Source organism: Crotalus tigris, unplaced genomic scaffold (genome assembly GCF_016545835.1).
Source record: "Crotalus tigris isolate CLP2741 ecotype Arizona unplaced genomic scaffold, ASM1654583v1 scf7180000024386.1433019, whole genome shotgun sequence".
Lineage (NCBI taxonomy): Eukaryota > Metazoa > Chordata > Lepidosauria > Squamata > Viperidae > Crotalus > Crotalus tigris.
Window position 1 is genome coordinate 772,106 of NW_024100556.1, and position 19,746 is coordinate 791,851.

A 19,746-nucleotide genomic window follows, 5' to 3' on the forward strand; every position below is an offset into this window, starting at 1 on the left:
CGACTGCTCTTTAGAAGGCCAGATCCTGAAGTTGAAACTCAAGTACTTTGGCCACCTAATGAGAAGGAAGGACTCACTGGAGAAGAGCCTAATGCTGGGAAAGATTGAGGGCAATAGAAGAAGGGGACGACAGAGAATGAGATGGCTGGATGGAGTCACTGAAGCAGTAGGTGTGAATTTAAATGGACTCCAGAAGATGGTAGAGGACAGGAAGACCTGGAGGAACGTTGTCCATGGGGTCGCGATGGGTCGGACACGACTTCGCAATTAACAACAACAACAACACATATCAAACATCCCTCTGTAGCCCTTTGGGCTATCTCATAAATTCCAAGGGTAGCATAGAATTTCAAATACATTTCTACCTATGCTTTAATTCCCCAATATTTCCCCTCATATAGTTTTTGGATCACCATTCTTGCAGTACCTTGTGATAACCACAGAATCCCCTTAAGACTATTTTTGTTGTTTGGTAATTATAAATCTATATCCTTAATCCTTTTACTATCTACCCTCCTTTCCCCTTCTATAATATATTCTAGATATTTTACATCCTTTCATACCAATTGGGCTTTATTTGCTAGACACCCTCAATCCTTTCTTCTGCCAAAAAGTTGCTTTCCCATTTCTTTATAATTCCCAGAATAAGTTCTTACAAAATTGGGAAGCTACATAAAAATGTATTTGCTTCCACAGCTTAAAAGGGGAGGAAAGAAAAGAAAGAAAAAAATCTTTTGTCCTGTATCAGATAGACTACACTTGTCCATGGAAGCTCTATCAAAAATTGTCACATTTTTCTTTCTTCTCCCCCTTTCACCCTGATTGGATACCATGTTACAAAAATATAACTCAATAAACTTATTGTAAATAACACATTCAGGATTTTAAAAGGTAAAGCACATAGGCTCACCAATTAGCATTGGGCCAACATTTCTGGAATGCCTTTTGTCTCAGGCAAATAACATTCAAATCACTCTTGTGTCAGCACATCAAAGATAGCTAAGAAGACAAAAGATTGTCTCCCCCTTCCCCCACTCATTAAACCAGACAGAATAAAAATTTATACAAAACTTTTGCTTGAAACAGCCCTCAGGAGGAAAATTGCCATAACATTTACAGAAATGGCTTGCCAATACCTTCCTCCTAGGGTTGAACAAAAATAAACCAGCCCCAAAACACTCAGCCAACCCTCATGGCCAAAGCAGGATTTGAACTCAAATCCAGCCTTGCAGCCTGTGGCTATAACCCTGAAACCAAATTGGTTTTCTATAAAGATTTCCCTCCCCCTCCTTGGCTCCATGGAAAAGGAAAACAAATTGTAGACACACAGTATGCAGCAATTAATCATCTTTTCTGCAGTAGCAAGGAGTTCCAAAGACACATATTTATCAGATGTTAAATAAAACATCATAAGATTGTTCCTTTGACAAGAATAGCCTCAAATGCATTATTAAGGATAAATCCAAACTAAAATGCAAAGGAAAATCACTGAAGCATGCCACACATACAAAAACAGAATATCAGAGTTGGATGGGACATTAGAGGTCCTCTAGTCCAACCCCTTACTGAAACAGGAAACTCTATCCATTTCAGATCCTATCAATTTCTAACCTCCTCCCAAAAACCTCCAATAATTAAGCATCCACAGTTTCTGGAGACAATTATCCCACTGATTAATTATCCTTACAGTCAGGAAATTTTACCCAATTTCTGTTCTTTAAAAAAAACATACACACAAACAAACATGCAGACAGAAACTGCCTCCCCCCCTTTTCTTCTTCTTCTTTCTTCTTCTTTCTGCATCTCTTACTTTTCCAAGGCAGAAATTCTTGGGTTAAAAAAGTAACAAACTAAACATTTTTAAAAGGATTGCTCAAAAATTTCACCCCCCTTCAATAGCCCTTCCACCATAGGTTTTAAATCCATTCTTCCTTCCAATGTAATGTTATACTGTTTCTGATGTACAGCTTCTCCTGGTTGTTTAAGAGTTACTTTTAAGGGTTTAATTTGAACCCTTCCCCTATTCCCCTCCTTGGCCCAAACTGAGGGGTTCACTTTTCTTTGAGCCTCCTCACTTAAGGCCATAATGTTTACTATTATTTCCCTTTCATTCCCCATAATAACAATCCCCAATTTACCAATTAAATCCCTTCCAACCAAATTACAGCTCCCTTCAACCAATACAAAATCACACCATACCCCAGGCTCTTTTTCTTGAGACTTAACTATAGTGGGTTCACTTTTCTAGCTTCCACTATATGCCCACCTATGCCTTGTGCCCTAATTTTTCCTTGTCCAATTTTCAATCCTTTTGGTATGAAGTTCAATGTGGATCTGGTGGTTCCAGAATCAACCAAAAACACAATGTCTTCATTCTCTGGTCCAACTTTCAAAGTCATCAGGGGTTCCTGGAAAGCTGGACCCAAAAACAGTTTTGTCCCTTGACTCCCCTAATCTTCAAAGTTCACCAAATGTGCTAGTTCTTCCCCCTCCTTCCTCTTAAGGTACCGTACTCATTTTCCCAGTGTCCTTCCTCCTTACAGCAGGCACATTTGTTTATTTATTTAAAGACTGGGGAAAATTTTTCTCCTAGAGATTTATATCCCCTGGTGCCAACTGGCTGTCCTCACCCCCAGCCTGCCTTTCCTAATTACTCTTCCTCTTTGCTGGCCTGTTTGCAATAATTGAGCCATGAATTTTATCTTATCTTACGTTTATCTCTCTCCTCTTCTCTCTTCACATATACTTTCTGAGCCTCTTTTACCGCTAATAAATCTTTTATTGTTTTAGTTTTCCATCTGTCTAATTTCTGCATTTGTACCCTAATACCTTCCCATGCTTTGCATTGGTCCTAAAAACATTTCTAACCTGTTTTCCTACTTCAATAGGATCTTCTATTAGTTTGGGCAATTCTTTCCTAGATTGCCTGATTTCAAAAGCTGTTAGGGGGGAAAATTCCCCCCCCCTTGGAGAGAGGTTTTCTCCTCTCTTGTTACCTTCCAAACTATAGGAACCTCAAGAAATACATAGCTTTCTACTTAACTCTTTCACACAAAATAGCGGATCAGAGATCTCGCCTTTCATCCTGGCCAAGCATAAAACTTCACACAGCTCCTTTCTCTCGCTCTCCCTCTCTTCCATTTGATTATTTCCATTCTTTTAACACCTTCCATTGTTCTTCTAATTACTAAGAAACTACCCTTCTTCACCCTTTCTTGCTTTTACACCAGACACAAAAAATTCCAAATGCTTCACCCCAGGCAAAACAATCATTAAGACCTTGTTGTTTTGTATATTACTGTTAGAGGGTCTCTCCCTCCCCTCCCCCAGGTTTTTAGAAATGAGTCAATACAAACACACAAACACACAGACCATTAAACATCATTTCCACTTTAAATCTCCACTTTTACTCTTTTTAGGGCTTGTAGCTTGTTCTCTAGGCAATGGGAAACGCAAGGAGCGTTTCTGATAGACTTTAACCACTGCCTATCCATTCCCCATCGCTCTAAGCTAAGCTGAGAAGCCCAATTTAATTTATTGGCTGGCCAAACATGTACTTAGGCCAGGTATATACTGTAATGTATCATCCTTCCTTTGTTCAAATGCCTTGTTTAAAGCATTGACTTAAAACACTTCAACATTCTCCCTAAAGGATTCCCATCTCCCTAAGGGGGTTCATTCCAGAATGTAAATACCTTTCCTTTTTTTTTTTTTTTCCCTTATTGGCCGGCACACTGGTGGGGAGGCGTCCCTCCTCTTCAAACTCTTATTGCCCATTAACACCTCTCTGATATACAGATACCCCTCTGGTATCTTACCTGTCAGGCTGAGTTGAAGTCCTTCCTTAGGTCGGCCGACTTTCCCTTAGGTTTTCACTGGGTCCTGGCTTTTCATCTCGGGATCTCCAATTCCTCCTTGTTTGAGCAGGGGCAATCCGACCTTTAGGGCTGGGAAAAACTTACCCAGGTGCGCACTCCCCTTTCGAATATCCCCGGCTGCCAAAGATGGAACGGATGCAAATCCCGGAGGAGCCCCCAAGGCTGTTATGTGCTCCTGGCTACTTTCCTTCGTGACCAGAGGCAAGCTCGCCTGACCAATAACCAGCCAAGACACAGTGAAGGCCTTTTGTTTCGTTTATTGCAATAAGCGGGGAGAGAAGCTATCAAAGCTTGGTTCTCTCCAAAGTTTTAACCCAAAATATCTCCTTCTTTTATTCATCCCTATCACCGGCCGCTACAGCCCTCCTCTTTCCCCATTGGCTGAGGTAGTATGAGGTTACACTCTTTCCGTCCGCCTATACACATTTCCTGATAACATACTAAATCATATTCACTTATACAATAAGAATAAGAAAAAATATTTTCTTATGGTTATTTTTAAACTCAGATATATTTAAACAATAAGTTCTTTTCCTGTTCTCCATTCATTGTGCCTCTCTTCTTATCTTATTTGGCATGCTTTCCTATACTTCCTGACTAGCCATTTCCTATATATTGTTATAGCTTTCTTCTTCCTTTCTCAAACCCAGCTATTTTTACCTATATGGTTATCTTACTTCCTTAATCTCTTCCTGACTCTCACCATCTGTATTTCTGACTGAAGATTTATCATATTAATGTATATTTATCAAGGGTAACTATGTTAACAAGCGTTAATCAATCCCCCACCCCACCCCCAAAAATATAACAAGAAGAATATCTTATAAAACCACTAAGATCAGGGAAGAAAGTGAGGAATCCTATTAGGTATTTGAACTTTAACAGCTGGGTCATATTCTGATAAATCCTTCTTGATCAACTTCTATGAAAGACTCAAACTACTGGACAAATACATTTAAATTATGTTTTGGATTTCAAATGCCTGGTTATTTGTTCTAATGATTTCAAAGAAGAGTTAAATCAACATTAGAACTTTTAGTAAAACTTTAGTCATCAGAACCCCATTAATCAGTCTGGCCCAAACTCCTTTGGGAACTTGAGAAGCCTGAGTTAACAAGCCACCGTCCGATACACAGAGGACGAAACACCCTAATGAATGAACCACTGACAGCCTAAGATGAGCTTCTGATTCATGCAACTCCGACAAACACGTTCCCCACCTCTTAGCCTAATCCACACTTTTCCAAAGACGGACAAATGAAGATAAATATGGACTTCAACTCCCAGGTTTGAAAGAGGTTTGGGAAACAGCAGCCCAACCGGGCACCGGGTGCGAATGTTGCGTCTCAGCCCCGATTGCGTCCTTTTTCTGCCAGCAGAGCCCCTTGGAGGTCGTGGGGAGAGGAGGGGGAAGCAGCACCCCAGCCCCGGTCCTCCACCCGGGGTCCCAACCGGAGCAGGCACGGGGACTTCGGGCCAGCCACGCCTTCCACCCGCCATGCAGAGGCTACCCCTTGAAATGGGAGGAAACGGCCCCTCCCTTCTGGCGACCACCATTTCTCTGCTTCCCCTCCCCCATGCGAGCCGCTGCATGGAAAAGGGCGGCAGCGGAAGATGGGACCCCGGACTCCCACCTCGGGGGAAGACTTCACCCGTCTCCAAGCTCGCCTCCAGCGCGGGACCGCTTTGCACGGGGAGAGCCGCCACTCGTGTAAATCGGGAGTCTCGTCGGGCTCCGCCTCCGGTCAATGCTCCGCCCCCGCCTCTCAGAGGAGGGAGGGGGGAAGAGAAAGAGCAGCCTCTTCCTACGATTTCTCCGGGTAACGCGGGTGTTCTGCCCTGGTGGATGAATCCTACGCATGCCCAGTTCCCTCCTGAGGCTGAGAGCGCCGTCTGGTGGACTCTGCGCGAAGTGTCAGCAGTACTAGAAAGGGCGGGAAAGAGGAGCGCGTCTTGGGTATGGGAAAAGCAAAGGCTTTGATATCTCCAGAGGCGGCGTCTTTTCCATCTTCCTATCCAGGGACCATTTGTGGACATAGAAAAAGAAATATCTAGAGGATTTCAACTCGCTTCCCTCAAGAATACTCGACCTGAAGGCTCCCCAGAGATTGGCCTCAAAATGGGCCCAAATCCTCTCAGAAACTGAGGGGCGGTCAGAAGACGAGGACCAGGAAGCTCTTTCGGAAACACTATTTGTGTCTTGCTATTGTTGTGAACTTCGCCTGAAGGGGAGGAAGATGAGACATGGGCAGGGAAGCCACAACTGGGAAAATGTATTTCTATTTCTCTGGTTCTGTATCTGCAGCTGCCCTTGTCCAATTTTTGGCTCCAGATGTCTCAGAATTACCGGGAAAGCTGAGCAGCTGCTTTGGACCCAGGAAAGGACACTGAAGGGAAAGAAAAAACCGCTCCAAAGTGGGGGAAAAGCTGAAACTGGAGGATTTTCCAGAAATTTCACTTCACAACGAGGCTCCTTGAAATGAAAAGGGGAAAGCGGCGTCTTACCTGTCACTGGAGAAAGGTTGGAACTGCAAAAGGATGGAAAGCAACTATGGAAAAGATAACATATCATTAAAATACTGAGTGGAGAAAAAGAAGAGGAGAAATGTGTTTTATTTAGGGACTGCATAGTAAACACCCTCAGGAAATTTCTTAGTAAAGCTCTCTGTAGAATTTAAGGCAGGGGTGTTCAAACTTGGCCTTTTTATGACTTGTGGACTTCAACTCCCAGAATCCCTCAACAAGGCACGTTGGCTAAGGAGTTCTGGGAGTTGAAGTCCAAAATCATAAAAAGGCCAAGTTTGAACACTCCTGATTTAAGGAAACTGGGATGTTGCTAGATCATTAATGAAAAGTACAATAATTGTCTATTTTTCTTTGACTGACACTCTGTTCCATTTTTGTAATGAAACATGGACAATAACTGGCAGAAAATTGGAATTGGTGCCTTCTCTCCATTTTGACACAGAATCATCCAGCAGTAATATTTGAATAAACAGCTGCAACCCCGCAGGACGTGTAAACTCAGGCTCAAAATCCTCTCAATTATATTTGCTTATTAACAATTATTAGGTTAGGTCTTTTCTTATTATTGTACAGTAAGCAGATGCAAAGACAGCAATTGTTTTTCCCACAAAAACTTTTATTACACACACTTAAACTCCCACTCTTTACTTGTAAACTGAATGCTAACCTGACCTTGCTTATTTTACTCTCTTTCTGTTAAGCAAGAAAATTGTAAGGGAACGCCTTTCCGACATTGACAAATATAAATCACCAGGACGTGACAGATTACATCCCAGAGGTCTGAAGGAGCTGGAAGATATTATCTCAGAACAATTGCACCATATGTTTCAAAAATCTTATAGCACGGGAAGTACCTGAGCATTGGAAAAGGGCTGATATGGTTCCTATCTTCAAGAAAGGGAAAAAAACAGACCCAGGAAACCAATCAGTCTAACATCAGTACCTGCGAAGATAGTGGAAAAGTACTGAAAAAACAGATCTGCAGACAACTAGAAGCAAAAAAAGTTATAACTGGTAGCCAGCATGGGTTTGTTAAAAACAAATCATACCAAACCAATCTTATTTCCTTCTTTGATAAAGTGGCCAAATTAGTAGACCAGCAAAATGCTGTGGACATAGTATACTTACATTTCAGTAAGGCGTTTGACAAAGTAGACCACAATCTACTGCTTGGTAAGCTAGAAAAAGGTGGAATAGACAACATCACCACCAGATGGATTTGTAGCTGGCTGACAAACTGTACTCAACAAGTAGACCTCAATGGTACTATATCCACACGGAGACAAATAAGCAGTGGGGTACCACAAGGCTCTGTCTTAGGCCCAGTACAATATCTTCATCAATGACTTAGATGAGGGAATAGAAGGGAAACTCATCAAATTTGCAGATGACACTAAACTGGCAGGAATAGTCAATACCCCAGAAGACAAGTTGAGGATTCAAAAAGTTCTTGACAAACTTGAACAATGGGCCCTATCCAACAAAATAAGTTTTAATGTGGAGAAAAGCAAAGTTTTACATTTAGGCAGGAAAAATGAGAGATATACAGATTAGGTGAGACCTGGCTCAAAAATAGTAACTGTGAGAGGGATCTTAGAGTTCTAGTAGATCACTTGACTATGAGCTAGTAATGTGCAGCCGCCGCCAAAAAAGGTAACACAATCATGGGTTGCATAAACAGAAGCATAAAATCAAGATCACGCAAAGTATTACTACCACTTTGTAAAACCCTGGTAAGACTACACATGGAATACTGCAAACAATTATGGTCACCATACTACAGAAAAGATGTTGAGGCCATGGAAAAAGTTCAGATAAGAGCAACTAAGAGATAATCAAAGACCTAGAAACTAAAACATATGAAGAACATCTGCAGGATTTGGGTTTGGCTACTCTAAAGAAAAGAAGTAATAGGGGTGACATGATAGCAGGATTCCAGTATTTGAGGGGCTGCAAAAAAGAAGAGGGGGTTGAATTATTCTCCAAAGCACCAGAGGGCAGGAGAAGAAACAATGGTTGGAAGCTGATCAAGAAGAGAAGCAACCTGTAATTAAGGAGAAAGTTCCTAACACAGCAGTTCTCAACCTGTGGGTCACGACCCTATTTGGGGTCAAACGACCATTTCACGGGGGTTGCCAAACAACGCAGTCCGCCATTTCTTTCCCCCTTTTCCTTAGCTGTGCTACTCCCTTTTATTCTATTGGCTGTTGAAAGCCAATAGAATAGACTCTCTTGAATAGAGTCTAATTCTATTGGCTTTCAAAAGCCAATAGGAATTGTCCAGGCTGTCTCTGCCCTGCTGAGCCCGCCAAAACTCCCATTCTGGAAACGGTGCTGCAAGTTGTCTGCAGCCAAGGCGAGCTGTCTGGAAGTTTCCACCCCTCCCTGCTGAGCAACTACTAAAAATGTAAGTAAAAGAGGGCCAGAGGTGGGAGATGGGAGGCCGGCAGGTGCAGGAAGGGTTGCTGTTGCGCGTGGGGCCAAGCAGGTGCCTTACCTCGGGCTGGGCCAGCTGGTGGCCCAGCCGATGGTCGGTCTGCTCCATCTCTGCCACTTGCCAGCTACACCTTGGCCGGCGCAGGGGGCGGCACCACGCATGTGCGGTGCTCCCAAGCAGGGAAAGTCCTCGATGTACGACCGGTTGGGTAGTCCTCAACTTACGAACGGTTAGGTAGTCCTCGACTTACGACCAGTTGGGGGTCGTGGCATTAAAAAGGTTGAGAACCACTGTCCTAACAGGTCAATTAACCAGTGGAACACCTTGCCTTCAGAAATCGTGGGTGCTCCATCACTGGAGGTTTTTAAGAAGAGATTAGACAGTCACTTGTCTGAGATGGTATATGTTCTCCTGCTTGAGTGGGGGGGCGGGACTACAAGACCTCCAAAATCCCTTCCAGCTCCTGTCCTGTCCTGTCCTATCCTATCCTACCACAGGTTAGCAGCTATTTCTGTCTTGCTTGATCTACTGTTTCCCCCCCAAAATAAGACCTACCCCAAACTGAAGAACTTAGGTTCATTTTTAATGTTGGGCCTAATATCAGCCCTACCTCAAAATAAGCCCCTGCAGCCAGACCTATCACACCCTGACACCTGTCACACCTCGCCTGCTCAATGGCTTCTCCCACTTTCTCCTTCTTCCCCCTTTGAACAGCCCTTCACTCCTATTGCTGCTTTTTCAGTCCTCGATCTCGGTTTGTCTGGAGCCTGTGCAGAGGGTCTTTGGAAACGAAGCCCCCCAGAGATTGATTGGGTGGCAACCATTCACTTTGCTTTTGGACTAAAATTGTCTGAAATTAGCAGCCCAAGGGCTCCAATCTGGCTTTGCAACAAGCAAAGGGATTGGAGGCACATGAATTCACGCTAGTCTGGCATCTCAAAAAAACAAGGTTTTTTACCCGCTGGCAGATTTTCGCTGCCACATTGTATAAATTTGTTTAAAGTTTACTTAATGCAGAATGTGGATCCTTCCAATTCTGCATCAACTAAAGTGCCCACCTTTCTCTCATGCGTTTACTTCGCTAAATCAATCACCCATATAGAAGTGAAGTTTAGCAGAATGAGCACCAAGGCAGAGGCAAAGGCACAACAGGAAGCTTCCCACAAGCATTTCTTTGCTAACCTCCTTTCCAGCTGTCATGTTTCTCTGTCTCAGTCATGTTTCTCTACCTCCACATGCAGGGAAACAAAAGAAGTTTGTGGAACTAAAAAAGTTCAATCAGACCTTCCAATTTCTCGTGAAAAAAAAAAAAAGATTTTGCGACATTGGAAGGTCTGATTGAAGTTTTTTATTTTTTTAGCCCCACAAACTTTTGTTTCTCTGCATGCGGAGACGGAGAAAAGTGACGGAGACAGAGAAACATGATGGAGCTGGAAAGCAGATTAGGAAAGAAATACTTGGGAGAAGGGAGAGCAACTGGGCGATAGTGCCAGACCAGGAAGATAGCCCCCTAGCATCCGTGGGGCAAAGAACCACTGCTCCACCCAGAGGAGCATCTGCCTGACTGCCCCCCCTTTCCCCTCGCCCAAGGGCCGCAGGGGCTGGATTGGAACATGAATGGCATGCGCACCCCTTCCCTGAACTCTTAGAACCAGTAGATGGTCCGCCCCAACACTCTGAGGTTGGATCAATTACCGCCGCACATTGAAACTATTTCCACCCCATGCGAAGGCAACGCCCCGCTGTTTATACTTATGCTTATGCGCACTCACCTACTGTATGTAAGAAATTTCCCCAAAATAAGATCTAATCAATGGATCTTTTGCCCCCCCCCCCCAAAAAATTATAAGACCTGGTCTTATTTTTGGAGAAACACGGAATCTATTTTTATCTCTATCTTCTCTCTTTGTCAAGGGGCTTTCCTCTCCCCTTCCCATGCATAATCCTCTAATACATGAGCTGCTTTGGAGAATTCTGAACCTTGGCCACCTGCATGAAGCGCACTTCCATGGGGGTCTCATTCTTTTCTTGCAGTTATTTCACCTCTGTCTCTTACCAATACTTGGATCTCCACAAATTGCATTTTTCCCTCGTTGCGAGCTTTCCCCTTGTATACAACAAACTCTTAGTGAAGAAGAGACTGCAGCTGTTGTATACAGCACCACTGATATAAATTTTCATTTAAATTAAATGTAGACTTTTTCTTAGCCCTCATCTCACCATAGAAAGGTAAAATATGGTCCTTCTGCTTGGAAAGTCTTTTGCACATGCATTTCAGGGGCTTTTTGTCATTCTGGCTCCTTTTTGTGCGAGAGGATCTCTTCCAGAAACTTTTTTCACACTCTAATTATCTATGTGATTATTCTATCTCATCATGACAGGACTTTGACCGAAAGAAATTCCCTCCTTCTCCATTCACACTGGTTGACTTAGCTGTTTTTCACAATGGACTAAAGAGTTGGATTATTTTTCGTATTCGTTCTCACAGTCCGGAAGTTCCATTCTCATTTCTGCTATAGAGGAAGATTTAAAAGGTTTTCTCTTGAAGAGATGCATCAGGGAGATGCAGCCTCTTCTGCTTGTAGAAGCAATACATATTAAATGTCTGCCTGATCCCATCCCTCCTAGATCTATCATTTTCCAATACTGGGATACATTCTCAGCTGAGCACCTTTTCCAAACTAAATATAGAGGTGAAGACTGTAAATGCAGTGGGGTTTTTGTAGGATCAAGCATAAGTCACAGAGGATCTGATGTTACACTGTCACATCAGTTTCCTTTATGAACATTTTTGTAATTTAGCACAATATCCCAAGAAGTTTTCCGTTTCAACATCTTCCAATTCATTATATAACTTCTACTGACCGCTGTAAAAAGCTTAACTGTAAAACAATGGCTACTTAAACCATTCTATTCATAAGGTATCTTCTTTAGCATCACACTTTTTTGATAATTCATATTTAGTGATTATTTCTGCAACTCTTTTGTCAGACTGGCCAGTTTATTCCCTAGGAAAGAATGAGCCTTGATTCCATGGATGTTAGAGAAAAGGTACTTTTACTAAAGATACCAAGTGCAGCATAAGCAAGGCAAGCTCTGAAGAAAACTGCGCAAAAAACTTATATTGAAAGCAATCTCCAATGTCCAAACCCCTTCCCTTGGCTAGATCAGTCCAATCCAATCCTGGTTCAATCTTTTAGCAACCTGATGCCTCACCAGCAGATATAATTCCTTTCCCAGGGCTGATGGCCTTGAGGGCAGGAAGATAGCTCAGTTTGGCACCACTGGCTCCTGTTCATATCCATACTCCCCAAATTCTCATAACAATCCGCTTCCAGTGCTCTTCCCCTGCCAAGTGTCCCCTTCTTCCTAGTTATGGCAGTTGCTAGCAAGCTTCAAAGAAAGCAAAGATAGGCATCTGACATCATTCGTGATTTATGCTTTTCCCATAGTATGCCTGGAATGACATTTTGCTAACTCAGCCTGATGCTTGCTCTCAAAAATTAAACTTTTATAAAGTTTCATTGGGGATTTGGGCTTTCTTTATTATGATCCAATTGGAAATGGGATAAACATGAAGAAAAAAAGATGTTCTCTTTTTTTAAAATGAAATGGCATTGACGGCCTTCAAATGACAGTATCTAAAATAATCCACTGTTCATCATTAAAACACCACATGCATAGCATTTTGTTTCCATTAGTAAATTCATCACTCTGGGGCTTCCAATTGTGAAAGTCAGAGTCAAAAAATTCAGTAGATGTAATTAGGAAATGCATATATTTCAACAATTAAACCTAACAGTTAAACATATTATCGTCCAAATGTGTCTGCATATGGAACATTCACCCATTGGTCCTCTTGAAGATGTTTCCACATTTCACAGATTTATAGGGCTTTTACACTGTGTGGTCCTTTTATGAGAGTTAAGATAACTATTCATAATAAAACCTTTTCCACACACCATACATTTATACGGCTTCTCCCCTGTGTGGATCCTTTTATGGGTGTTAAGATAATTCTTCGTAGAAAAACACTTTCCACAATCAATGCATTTATAAGGCTTCTCCCCCGTGTGAGTCTTTTTATGGCGGGTAAGACTACTAGAGACAGAAAAGCATTTTCCACACTCTATGCATTTATATGGCTTCTCCCCGGTATGTGTCCTACTATGGTAAATAAGTTGGTAGTTCTTAATAAAGCTCTTTCCACATTCCATGCATTTATGTGGCTTCTCCCCTGTATGGATTCTTTTATGGTATTTAACATGACTGCTCATCATAAAACCTTTTCCACACACCATACATTTGTACGGCTTCTCCCCTGTATGGGTCCTTTTATGTTTGTTAAGATAATTGTTCGTAGAAAAAATCTTTCCACACTCCATGCATTTATATGCTTTCTCCCCTGTATGGGTCCTTTTATGGATATTAAGATAACTGTTTGTAGAAAAACTCTTTCCACATTCCATGCATTTATGTGTCTGCCCTTTATGTAACTGGTAATGGAAAGTAAGAGAAGTACTACAAGTGAAGCTCTTTCCACACTCCAGGCATTTATAGGGCTTCTCCCCTGTGTGGGTCCTTTTATGGGTGTTAAGATAACTATTTGTAGAAAAACTCTTTCCACATTCCATGCATTTATAAGGCTTCTCGCCTGTGTGGGTTTTTTTGTGGAAGTTAAGATAACTGTTTGTAATAAAAGCCTTACCACACTCCATGCATTTATATGGCTTCTCCCCTGTATGTGTCCTACTATGGTAAATAAGTTGAGAGTTCTTAATAAAGCTCTTTCCACACTCCAGGCATGTATATGGCTTTCCCCCTGCGTGGATCCTTTTATGGAAAATAAGGTCAGTGCTCTTAGGGAAGCTCTTTCCACACTCTAGGCATTTATAGGGCTTCTCCCCTGTATGGATCCTTTTGTGGCAAGCAAAACTGCTCCTATGAGTAAAGCTCTTTCCACACTCCATACATTTATATGGCTTCTCACCTGTATGGATCCGATAATGCAAAGTAAGAGAAGTACTAAACGTGAAGCTCTTTCCACACTCCATGCATTTATAGGGCTTCTCTCCTGTGTGGATCCTTTCATGGGAAGTAAGATTGCTGCTCTGAGTAAAGCTCTTTCCACACTGAATGCATTTATAGGGCTTCTCTCCTGTGTGGGTCCTTATATGTGAACTAAGATGAGTCGTATGAATAAAGGTCTTTCCACACTCCATACATTTATAAGGCCTTTCCCCTGTGTGGATCGTTTCATGTACAGAAAGATTTCTGAGTGAGCTCAAGCACTTTCCACACTCTGTGCATTTGTAGGGCTTCTCTCTTGTGTGGATCCTTTTGTGTGAAGTAAGTTCTCTGCTGTTCGTAAAGCTCTTTCCACACTCCATGCATTTATAAGGCTTTTCCCCTGTGTGGGTCATTTGATGACATGTAAGGTGACTGTTACTAGTAAAGCTTTTCCCACACTCCTTGCATTTATATGTTTTCTCTGCTTTGTGGATCCTTTTATGGTAGATAAGTTGATGGTTCTTAACAAAGCTCTTCCCACACTGCTTGCATTTATGTGGCTTCTCTTTTGCCTGGGTCCTTTTTTGAGATGTATGGAACAAGGTCCATTTGTAAGTTTTCCCATTGTCTCTAGATATATAATCTTCTCCTTTGGGTTGGGTTTGATTGTGTTCATTTACATCAAATTTGTCTTTGAATGGTTTTATACATTTTCCAATATATTTGTTCTTTGTTTTTCCTTGTTGAGCCACAGATGCTTTCATTGGTGCATGAATGGAAGACGAACTTTCCTGTTTCCAATTATTTGACTGGTTTCTCTCATGGCTTTCTACTTCCATTAGAATTGTAGGGTTCTTTGTATTGTATCCACGACTGATCACTTGGAATAGTTTCCCGGAATCTTCATTTTCCTTCCCATTATTACCTTCAAAAAGAAAAGAGAAATGAAAAGTTTTGGAGAATGAAAAGTTGGAGGTTTTTAAGAAGAGGCTAGACAGTCACTTGTCTGAAATGTTATAGGTTCTCCTGCTTGAGCGGGAGGCTGGACTAGAAGACCTCCAGGGTCTCTTCCAGATTCTATTCTATTCTATTCTATTCTATTCTGTTCTATTCTATTCACAAGGAAGTCCAGTTATCTCTTGAAAAAGTACCTATGGGACAAGTATGACCTGGATGACTGAGAATCTCCATAGACATGTAACTGTCAGTATTTTTTGTTATCAGAAAGACTCTAGGTAGATAAAGGGAAGTATAGTATTCAACAACATAAAGTGGAATTTGAATCTCACTTGCATAGAAAAGATGAATATGTAATTGCTAAAACCTCTAAATAGGCTGAGCAATGTGAAAATCAGTAGAAAAATATTCAAACGTGTATAAATGTACCTCAAACTTACACTGGAAATGTGGACAAGACAAAGGATCGTTTTGTCATATTTTAGTGGACTTGTAAAAAAGCTAGGAATATTTGGATTCAAAGACATTCAGTGATACAGAGAACTTTAAAGATTAATATCCAAGTGAAATCAGAACACTTCACGTTGGCACTAATGAAAAGTTCATAGAAGATTGTTTCTGAGTATGACAGTCATAGTGAGACTACATACACATAAAGCTGAAGGACTCTACAATAAGCCCTTTCCTGCCCGAGCAGGGGGTTGGACTAGATGACCTCCAAGGTCCCTTCCAACTTTACTACTATTATTATTATTAAGTAGAATTGTGGACTGGTTGGGGAAGATGACAGAATTCTCAATGATGACTTAATTGACTCTGAGATAGTATCTCTATTTATTAGTGATTGGAAACCCCCGACTGCTGAAAAAAAAATGATCCTGTCATCAAACTTGTGTTCAAAGATTAGAATGGATAAATTATGCAAAGGGGGACCAAAGATGATGTAACCTTAGAAACAGGGGACAAATTTTAACTTCTTTTATTCTTTGTCTCAATGTTATCATACTTTTTTCTTATTAATCAGTTATTTTCTTTATTTATACGTCAAAGTTTGTATTGTTTTTATTCTTATAAAATTCCTTTAATAAAATAATAATAAAAAGAGTTAATATATCTAATTACAGAACATATTCCCAAACACTCTGACTGGGGAGTAGCATATTCCTACCCAAAGAGGCCACGTTCCTATGATTTTCCAGCATGACTTCCCAATATAGGGCTTTTTGGTCAGCATCCAGCTGAGACCACTCCTCATCGGAGAAATACACAGCTACCTCTTCAAAGGACACAAGACCCTCCTGAATGAGAAGAAAACAGAAGAAAAATCAGGAGGATTTTCAAGACGTGGCCTATTGTTCAAGTGATGATAAGCAAAGATATACATTTCAGGCCATTTAGTGAAATTAATCACACTTGTTGTTTGGGTCTGCCTCTCTGTCCCCATCCATTAGCAAGACTTTCAGCTCTGGAGAGAATCAACTGGAATCCCCACCTATCACACATTCCAATCAAACCAGTGTTTGCAGAAGAAAATGCAGGGACTGTGGTGTTGGTTCATTTAACAATTTAAGTAAAAGGCTTGTGGTGTCTCTAGAACACAGGTCGGCAACCTGCGGCTCCGGAGCCGCATGCGGCTCTTTGAGCCTTCCCCTGCGGCTCCCAGCCTCCTCCGCCTTTGCAGAGAGAGACAGAGACAGAGAGAGGAATTGCGCTTCCCTGCTTCTCTCTCTCTCTCTCTCTCTCTCTCTGTGTGTTTGTGAAATTGTGTGCACTTGTTGTTGGGTCTGCCTCTCTGTGCATATTCAAGACTTTCAGCTCTGGAGAGTGGACCAGTGTTTGCAGAAGAAAATGCAGGGAGTAAGTCTCTCTAGAACACAGGTCGGCAAGCTCCGGAGCCGCAAACTTTCAGAGAGAGGAATTGCGCTTCCCTGCTTCTCTCTCTCTCTCTCTCTCTCTCTCTGTGTGTTTTTATGTGTGTGTGTGTGTGTGTGTGTGTGTGTGTGTGTGTGTGTGTAAAAAAAAGAGTGCACTCACAGTGTTCTCCGAGGAGCTGAAAAGCTTACTGGGCGGAGCTCCTCCCTTTGCTGCGTCTCTGCAGGAAGCAGGAAGGGCAGGAGAGAGCTAGCTAGCCCAGCTAGGCTGACTCAGGAATTCTGGGAGTTGAAGTCCATGAGTCATAAAAGAGACGAGGTTGCCTACCCCTGATCTTGTTGGACAACAGCCTGAAGCTTGTCAGGTGAGCAGCAGATAGGAGAGAGGGGGGGAGAAAGAGAGAGAGAGAGAGAAAGAGAGAGGGAGAGAGAGGGGGGGAAGAGAGAGAGAGAAAGAAAGAGAGCGGGGGAAGAGGAGTGGCAGACCAAGGGCAGATAGAGAGGGAGAGAGAGAGAGAGAGAGGGAGACCCTTTTGACATCTAAAATGAAGATAACACTGCATATATCCTTTTTTTACCTGTGTGTGTGTGTGTGTGTGTGTGTGTATACATACATACATATACATATATATATACACACACACACATACATACACACACACAAACACACACAGAACAAACACACACACACCTATAATAAAGGTAAAAAAGGATATATGCAGTGTTATCTTCATTTTAGATATCAAAATGGTTTTGCGGCTCCCAGTGTTTTGTTTTTGGTAGGAAACGGGTCCAAGTGGCTCTTTAAGTGTTTTGGGTTGCCTACCCCTGCTCTAGAACAAACAATCTTATCCATACTCCAAATCTTCTTTAAAGTAGACAATAGACAAAGACACACAAACCCTGTTTCTGCTGCTCCTCAGACTACAAGGAATCCACTCCTTCTACCCCAACACAATAGCTGAAAAAGGGAAAGCTGCTTGAGAAGACCATTTCTCATCCTTTCCAAAGCTGGATTGTTTGGGCCCAAATTCCAGGCACAAATCGGAGTATTAGAAATTCCTTTAAAAGTTGAAGGGCCTGGATCTGCCCACCCTCTTTGGATTTTAACAGTCTGCTTCATCTTTTAACCTGATGCCATTATTTTTCTTATAAACAAAGCGATTTAGAAACTGTAAGATGTTAATGTGATTATTTCAGTTATTACTGAGAAGCCTTCAAAGAAAATGCTAACACTGAGAACATTTTATGTTTTATTATACCTCTCTTACTTGAGTTGCAGCTTCAACCACTCTTTCAGCACCACCATAAAAAGAAGTCAAATTTATTTTGTTCTTCCCTGTGAGGATGACAGAATTTTTAAAAGGAAAATTAATAAAATAGGACGAAGCATTCTACAGGAGAGGAGATATAGAGAAGGTAAGACAGCTGGGACCTCTCTTGGGAATGGGTGGATTACCATCTGAGATGTCCTGAGTTGCGGATTCCTGATAGACTCTCCTGAAAAACAGCTCCTGAGGGGGATTTGATGGATTCCCGATTCTCATAGGATTTCTGGTCTGCAGAGGGAAAGACTTGAATAAGACATCACACAACATGAAGTGGATTCTTGTTCTCTGAAAACAACTTCAATGCCCCAAAATCAATCAATGAGCCTAGAATGTAAGAAAGGAACAGCTGTCTCTGGTTTGTCTTCTAGAATGGATAATGGAACAATGTCCTGCAAGAACTAGTGAAACATCGCCACATATTATGAAGAGCAGAAAGGTAGGGAAGGGAGGGGTGAAAAATTCAAAATTCAGGTCTCTCACCTGAAATTCCACTTGCTCCTTCTGCTCCTCTGCTTGACTCACGAGGAAGCTTTCCGCCAGGGCCACCGCTTGGGAGCTGGTCTCTGCTCCACACTCCTGCAACCAGTTTTCCATCTGTGGGGGCAGAAAGGCCAACAGCTGCTCCAGGACAACCAAGTCCCACATTTGGGTTTTATTGTGCTTTTCTAACCTCAGCCATTGACTATAAAAGTTGTGGAGTCAGCTGCAAAATCCTCGGGGATCTTCAGTTTCCTGCTACTGGATGTTTCTGAAGTTCCAGGACTGAATCTCTGTACGGATGATGGTTTTCTCCTCCAAGACCTTCTACCCAGGTCTTGCCCAGATCTTTCCACAGCTGCCAGGCTCAACAGCAGAGGGGCCTTTTCCAGTTCCCTCACTTGCTAACGGTTGTTTCTGCATCCTTTGTCTGTCCTGTAAGGAAATTCCAGATAGGTCAGAGGAATCTTGTGGATCTCCAAACACCTTTCAATTCATAGAATATTCTGGTAGCTCCAACTCCCTGCTCAGGCAAGAAACCCTTGTACCATTTCAGACAAATGGTTGTCCAGTCTCTTCTTAAAAACTTCCAGTGTTGGAACATTCACAACTTCTGGAGGCAAGCTGTTCTACTGATTAATTGCTTTGTCAGGAATTTTTTCCTTAGTTCTAGGTTGCTTCTCTCTTTGATTAGTTTCCATCCGTTGCTTCTTGTCCTGCCTCATGTGCTTTGGAGAATAGCTTGACTCCCTCTCCTTGTGGCAACCCCTGAAATATCGGAATACTGCTATCATGTCACTCCTAGTCCTTCTCTTCTTTAAACTAGACATACCCAATTCCAGCAACTGTTCCTTATATGTTTTAGTGTCCAGTCCCCTAATCATCTTTGTTGTTCTTCTCTGCACTATTTCTAGAGTCTCAACATCTTTTTTATACCGTGGTGACCAAAACTGGATGCAGTATTCCAAGTGTGGCCTTACCAAGGCATTATAAAGTGATATTAACACTGTATGTGATCTTGATTCTCTGTTAATACAGCCTAGCACTGTGCTGTCTGTTTTGGCAGCTGCAGCACACTGCTGGCTCATATTTAAGTGATTGTCCACTAGGATTCCGAGATCCCTCTCAGTTACTACTATGGAGAAAGATATGACCTATCCTGCACTAAATATTTTCAGCTTCTATATCCAAAATGGGAAACCAAAAAAAGTACAAGGAAATCAGAGTGATTAAGTTAACTAACAACAATACATTCCCCC

The 19,746-nt window shown here is 42.0% G+C and overlaps 1 protein-coding gene across 8 annotated transcripts in view; it reads right to left on the minus strand.

Moving 5' to 3' along the window:
• LOC120301586 (zinc finger protein 883-like) overlaps positions 1-19,112 on the minus strand; it is a 31,377-nt gene extending 12,265 nt beyond the window's left edge. For 4 of the 8 annotated variants that reach the window (XM_039329011.1, XM_039329010.1, XM_039329009.1 and 1 more), the window contains exon 1: positions 5,513-5,613. Coding sequence is in view for 4 of the 8 variants with exons in the window: in XM_039329014.1 (XP_039184948.1) it covers positions 12,720-14,776; positions 15,977-16,106; positions 17,942-18,018; positions 18,139-18,238; positions 18,491-18,655 (2,529 nt within the window). In the remaining 4 variants the exon portion in view is untranslated. Of the gene's footprint in view, positions 1-5,512; positions 5,614-11,879; positions 14,777-15,976; positions 16,107-17,941; positions 18,019-18,138; positions 18,239-18,490 lie in introns of those variants that run through there. The other 4 variants (XM_039329015.1, XM_039329014.1, XM_039329013.1 and 1 more) reach the window with 4 other exon arrangements.
• Between the last annotated feature and the right edge of the window lie 634 nt (positions 19,113-19,746).